The 6,951-nt window shown below is 40.9% G+C and overlaps 1 protein-coding gene across 1 annotated transcript in view; it reads right to left on the bottom strand.

The window, feature by feature from the left end:
• Positions 1-1,737: 1,737 nt before the first annotated feature.
• The window catches only part of SLC38A4 (solute carrier family 38, member 4), a 17,964-nt gene continuing 12,750 nt past the window's right edge, over positions 1,738-6,951 (bottom strand). The window contains exons 13-15 of the mRNA XM_009327596.1: positions 5,777-5,921; positions 4,688-4,785; positions 1,738-3,255 (exon numbers count right to left, since the gene is read on the bottom strand). Of these exons, the coding sequence (XP_009325871.1) occupies positions 3,154-3,255; positions 4,688-4,785; positions 5,777-5,921 (345 nt within the window). The 3' untranslated portion in view covers positions 1,738-3,153. The remainder of the gene's footprint in view (positions 3,256-4,687; positions 4,786-5,776; positions 5,922-6,951) is intronic.

Raw genomic sequence — 6,951 nt, 5'->3', positions numbered from 1 at the left:
GATACCTAGCCTCAAGGGAAGGAGAAATTCGGGGAGGATGTTTGTGTCACAGGTGTTGAGCAAGCGTCTGGGTCTGCAGTGCCTCCCTCATTAGTGGGCAGGTTGCAAACGCTGGCTGGCCGGGTCTGTGAGCGTGGTTCTCACATGAGCTCATCGGTGCTGGAGCGGTGCGTAGACCGGTATATTTTGGGCTACGATTATACACCAGACAAATATGTAACAGCAGGAAAACCTACAGCTGCAATGATAGGAAGTATTTATACAGAGCAGTACCATCTGGTGCACGCTCCTAATAGTGACTATACTTAGCTGCTATACCCTGTATCCTGGCTAATCCCACACTCCAAAGAATGAGGCATTCAGTATCTCGCAGATAACCCCACTTTTAACGCCAGTCATTCTCTACCCGGTGATGTCTATGCAGCTCCATGAATAGATATAAAACGGGGTATGCAAAAGGGTTATTATATGAAGGGGCTGCACTGTCTGCTGTCTTGCTCATCTGCAGATACATGGGCACACAGACTTCTCTCTTAAAAGGGAATGCAGTTTTAGTGATGCTCATGTTAAGGCTACCAGTTTGACTCTGCTTGATTTTCAAAAAATTCCTTCTCCTGCTGGCCTAAAACAGAAGAAAAAAGTTCTGCAGTCTTTGAAAAATTCATTTATTGTACATCAATGGATGGTTTTATAATAAAAATACTCACAAGGCCTATTGTCAACATTACAAAATGAACAAGAAACTTCAACATCCACCGTTCCCAGCAGTGCTAATAAGTTAGTGTGCAATACTACCCTTAGTCCCAGTATGTGCGGCAGCTGCATATCACTGTGACCAACATAGTTTAACTTGAAAAACTGGCATTTTACAGACTCTCTACCTCTATTTTGGACACTGATAGTTTCGTGCCATGAAAAGGCAGTGACTTGTGCCGTTGTCCCATAGTTTTTCTGTTACTTTTCTTGAGTTCATCTATATTTTACGTGGGCTATGTAAATTCCTAAGTCTCTACATGCAGCTGCAGTCACTATATGTGCTTTTGCTCTGAAGCAAAGATGCAGTTACAGTTCAGTTCTTCCATACATGTAACTCTCAGAAATGGCAACAGGAAGAGAGGTGCAGGGGTGTGTTACTATTAACTCTAGTCCATGTTAAAGGTCTCTTCAGTAATAATGCAGCATTATTTGTATTAGTCTGCTTAAAATAGAGCAAAAGGTTATCGGCACCTTTTTCTTTAAAAAATGCAAACCCAGACTTAGCATTCACAAGGAAGTGTGCTCCAGTATATTAAGGATACAGTACTCAAGTGAGCATAAAATACTGCTCAGAAATATAGCAGTTGGCATGGAATATATATTTGATATGCTTTTGCAGTTAACCTGTAAGTAGACACACAGTTATACACACACTGAATTTTGTGCAAAGCTGATGAATGAGCAGAGTCAACTTTTGTGTGCCTTATGGCCTTCTGAGTTACCAGGTGTGTACTCAACAGATTTCTAAGTTGGAAAATGAATACTCCAATTACATGAGCCTGGATTTGTGTAAGTGTGTTAAAACCAACAGTCGCACCTTCCCACTCATTCCCTCTGCTATGGAGTTAACGTGACTTCTCTGACTATTTTTCCCTGTGTGTACAGAGAACATATGCAGTGGGTACTCCACAGCATAGACAAAATCACAATCTGGAGGGTACTGAGTGTTAATTAAGCATCCATATAACACAGAACTTACTTAACCTTTTTTTTCCTGTCTTGTCTTGCACAGCTGCATAGCATGATACGCTTGAGATCGTCAGTAACGTCTTTTCCTTTGCATAGCTTAATTATGTATGTTGTTGAATGCTAGGATGTGCATAGACAAGCTAAGGTACAGCAACAGAGCAAGTTGCCCAAATTTGTGGTTTACAATGGTAATACAGAACTTTGAGGCATGTATTAAAAATTCTCAAGAGGAAAACATCTTGCAATTTATTGTAACATAAGTAGTAAACATCTGAATGTGTTTTTACACAGGTAACAGTTAGGGCTTGCTACAGGTATATTTCAAACACTGCTGAATAAAAATGAACCTTTTACAAACCCACCCATCCAATATGTTTTCTTCAAAACAGTATTAAGTGTGTGGCTGTGAAAACAGAGTGACACATAAAAAAATTTTCAAAAATCATTTACCACAGGGTAACATTTTTATAACTAGAGGAAAACAAAAAATTATGTACATAAATACATATATTTTTATATATAGCAAATTACAGTTTCCTGCACTGAACATTTATCAAATACACAAGTACTGAACAATACTGGATAGGGTGCTTTGCCACACCTTGTAGTCTCCTTAAATTCCCGTGAGAATGGAAGACAAGTTTCTATGGAGGATACAACTTGTTCAGTGATGCAAGCTCACACAAGAATTAAAAAAGTAAAGAAAACCAAAAAACCCCACAGCAGAAATGCCTGACATTTCCAGCACGGGCATCTTTAACAACAAAACGCGAATGCTCAACTGTTCTTCACGCACACGTCCCAGCACAGAGTCTGTGCCAGAAAGCTTTATTCTGTACGACAGTGATCACCTGCCAAGGGTCACGAATTTGGGCAACAAATCTGATGCTCAGCTTTGTCCACTGGCTTGTCAAAGCTGTCACCTTTCTGATAGACAGATTGGTAGGGAGCAGTCACCTTTCAGATCCCCTACAGAAACCGTACCCTTTCTCCTGGAGCTGGGCAGCCACTCCCACGAGCTTCAGAAAGAAAACAAGGCACTAGCTGGTTTTCTGGCCGTTACCTTTCCAGGGCCTTAGGAACTGTGGTTATTGGCATGACGGGAGAGGTTGAAAAGGGTGACACCAAGCTATTTTTGAGGACTATGTACACAGTTATTTCGGTTTTGAAAATAAAAAGCATCCACGCATCCACACCACACATTTCATTTAGCCTGGCCAGAAATGCTAAGCTCAGGTTCCTAATGCATAAATAATGATCCTTAGTGAAAAGGATGATGTAGACTCCATTGGGTTCTAGTGACCTTACCAGAAACTGTCTTCAAAATACTGCAGTTACTAGCTAGGAATAACAGTCCCGTTTAGGTGTCCTTTGGAGCACACAATACAAATATTTATGGTATAAAAAGCACTCGGTTGCCTCCACAGGTTAGTGATGTCTGGAACTTGGGGGATTGTAAATCCAGTCCATTACAATAAGAGTCATACTCACAATCATGAAGATTATGCCAAGTATGAGAAAAATTAGAGCCTGCAATTGGAAAATGAAATTGTATTAATAAAGCAAGTGACTGAGCAGACTGTAGTTCACAGACTGTCCCACTGGAACCGTATTTATGTAACACCCAGGGCCTGAGTTCGGGTAATTCTCTGTGGCCCAAGTAATGTCATACAGGGCTGTGTGAATCAAAGTTACTCTTGTGTGAATTTCAGTCCAAGACAGCCAGGCTTTACAAGACTAGACCTGAAAAACCCCCACTTTGTTCTTATGAACAAGAATATAAACTATAACAGAGGAAGAGTTATTTTTCTTTAAACCTGACCAGTTTTCAATGAATGATCATTGTCTCTGATATCAAGAACAGCTTCAGAGTTAATCATCTTTTTCGTCCTTATTAGACGAACAGGTAAGCCCATCCCTCTCCTCTGAAGGCATTTCTGTATATATTCAAGGGATTCAGATGCTTACATTCCCCCTTTGCTTTAGTGGGGCTTTAGTTTGCCGTAATCTGTCCACACTTAACAATATTGCGCCTCGCGACACAAAGATGAATATTGTATGTGATCTTAGTGCAGGGTGTGAAATTCTAGATGTGCCTAACACACAGCAACATGAAGAATGAACAAAGAGACATGAACAAATATTCATAGTCTCTCTATAATAACAGCTCCAAATGTCATCCTCAGAAATAATTTTATGATGACAAAACTTTTCTTTTATACTTGCAGTATGTATCAGTTGAACTTTCACTTCCATGTTTTTTGTGAACATTTATATAGATGTATATATGTACATCTGTTTACATTATGTGTCTGCATATATATTTTATCAATAACTTTTCTGATCAAATTTTCAAAGGACATCTCCTTGGTGATATTGTTAAATGTGCAGATAGCTATTGATGTTCAGGATGAAAGGTACTGCTGCGGCAGTCCAGCACGATGTATAAACACATGCTGTGTATAAATGATAGCCCTTCATACATGTCTCCTGTAGGTGTACGGATCTATCTCAGTGGGGAACTCACTATTTCTTAATTATCTCTGCAGTACAACTTCCTTCCCAACCTTGACCTCAAATCTTCCTGTTAATCCACAGTTGGCCTTCTAGCATGAACCAACAGCCCCTTATACGCTGTCTAGGTGTTATTTATACAAGTGCAGGTGTTAACTAGAGCTTAGATTGGATTAAATAAATGCCTTTTTCTAGTGATTTAAGATACACTTTAACCTAGACACTTACTGTTGTGTATCAGTAGCAGTAGGGTGCTAAAGGCTTTGGCTTGTGAAGCCTGGCTCTCCACACTAAGGTGAATCGTACTACCTGACCTGTGTTTTGAGTGAGACGCTACCATTTGTGATCAACTGCCGGGTGTTGCAAGTCAAAGGGCTGAGTGTTTGTGACCAGCGGAAAGCACACACCCTCCCATCCTTCCTGTTGCAATTGCTGCTAGCTCCCTTACCCCGATCTTCTGGGGAGACCTCAGGGGCTCCTTCTCAACGAGCCGCAGATAGAAGGCAGCAGGGAGGATGAAAATCAGCATCGTAGCAGAAGAGGCACCTGGAAGAGAAAGCAGAGCTGAGTACCGTGCCGTCTGACACATAAGCAACGTGGTGCACCTGCAAAAGAGAGTGTGTGGGGAGGCAGCTGCTCTTCCAAGCCCAGCTGCATAAAGGGATCTCTCTGTAGACAGCATTCATGCAGAGCTGTAGATGTCCAAACACTTATTTGAGTGCTCAGGGCCCGGAGAGGCACTCGTTGCCGAGAGGATTTTTTCAAACTGGTGTGGCTGCCTGCGATACAGACGTCTGCATGTGAGCTGGTCAAGTGGGGACAAGCAGGCACTCCCAGGGCGTGATGACCCTGGAAAGCAGGTGTTGAAAACAGGGTGGATGAGCTGTGCCCTGGAAATGCCTACTCCTCTCATCTCGGCAGACCCCAGTGCGGTGGCCCAGGTGTAAAAGCCAGGGAGGTGCAAACCAACTGCTTGCATGGAATATAAAATATGAAAAAGGCAGAAACCCCATGGAGGTATCTTTCTCAAGGGCATCTGCATCCCCAAGTCCTCAAGCAGCTCAGAGCATGGAGGCCTTTCATGGACCTCTTTGGTCGGAGGGCAAAACTGACCAAAAGAAAGAGGCAGGGAGAGAACTGTGAATGTCAAAAGAAATGTGTCACTTTTTTCCTTTCTCTAACATCACAGTTTGGAAGTCAATACATTTTGTCCAGGCTATAGATGCTTGAAAACCAAAGGTGATTTCCCTCTCCCCCACAAGCACTAAATGCCCTTTTTGTCAAAATGGGAATTCCTTGCCGGTTTTTATACTGGGATTATTGGATTCCTTGTGCCTCATGCAAGGTAGCAACGAAGTTGGGTAGCGTTTAGCTTTCTCTGTCAGATATTTGAGAATTTTTATTTCCCTTTTAACTTTAGTCTGTGTTTATATTACTCTACTGTAAGACCCAAACTGAGACTGTCATTCAGTCCATGAATGTAAATATGTTAAGGGAAGGATTAACAGAGTAAACAAAAAGTATTTATGAAACCTACCGATAAATCCAAAGATGTCTTTAATAGTCGGGACGAAAATTACAAGCAGGTTATTAAAAGCAAGAATTACTGCCGCAATCAGGAAATGTCTTATCCAGCTGAATGGCCTTTTGGGAAACAGCAATGCACTGACAGATGAACGGATCTGTAAGACGAAAACCAGCAGGGAAAGCAAAACAGCAATTAATTTATCTTCGCTTTTCACTTTTTTAAATGATCTATGCTAGTTACTTTTGCTGTGAGAAATTCTGACTGAAGAAATGTGTTTTCAGTCTTTGATTCCCTTAATGTAATCTTACTCTGATGTAGGTTTTTGAGAACTGGGTTCACAACAGAAACTCAAATATTTGCAGTGTAGAAGAAAGTCAAGTAAATAGGGTGTAAAATCAGGGACATGAAATCTGTTCAACAGAAAGATGCTAATATCAGCAACCTCCCCGCCTCCCTGAAACCCCCACTACGAATACTAATCAGCAGGCAAAAAATGCACTGGTGAAATACGAGTTGCTGTATTCCTGAACCTGATCCCTCTGAAAATCCCACAGGAGTTCTGTCATTTACTTTTGTGAGAGAAGGAGCAAGCTGTTGTTTTACTTGCATTAAATATATATATACACACACATATCTCTCTCTCTCAAAATAAAAGCATATTTTTCAATGCCACTTGGAAATTATAATCCTAAAAGCTGTTGCAGAAGATCCTTTTTGCTCCACTGACTTTCTCACACAACACAGAGAGCGTTTTTTTGCTTTTTCATCAGCAAAGATGGTAAGTAGGAAAAAGGTCAACAGCAAATCCCTTTGGTGGCAGGAGATAGTGTTACTCTGAAGTACCATGATTAACTTAAAAGATTTGAAATGTAGAAGTTGAACAAAAATGTTTTTACACTGAAAAAAGCTCAAAAACTACCCCTGTTTTTTTAAAAATAACAGACAACTGTTTCTGGATGAGTTTGGCAATCCAATAAATGTATGGAGTGCTGTCAGACTTGGAGCCCATCATTTGAAAACACAGCATGAATTTTGCTTTTTATGTTTTTCAGGTTGATGTGAGCCAATATTAGGAAGAGGGACACCGATTGCAAAAATTTTGTCCAGTCCCTGAGTTGGTGTAAAACAGCTTTATTCTATCAAAGAACTGCTGTCTGCATTCCTGTTCACTTATTGTCAGCATC

This window comes from Pygoscelis adeliae, unplaced genomic scaffold (assembly GCF_000699105.1).
Source record: "Pygoscelis adeliae isolate BGI_AS28 unplaced genomic scaffold, ASM69910v1 Scaffold113, whole genome shotgun sequence".
In the NCBI taxonomy this organism is placed as follows: domain Eukaryota; kingdom Metazoa; phylum Chordata; class Aves; order Sphenisciformes; family Spheniscidae; genus Pygoscelis; species Pygoscelis adeliae.
This window is presented reverse-complemented; position numbering and strand designations above follow the sequence as displayed.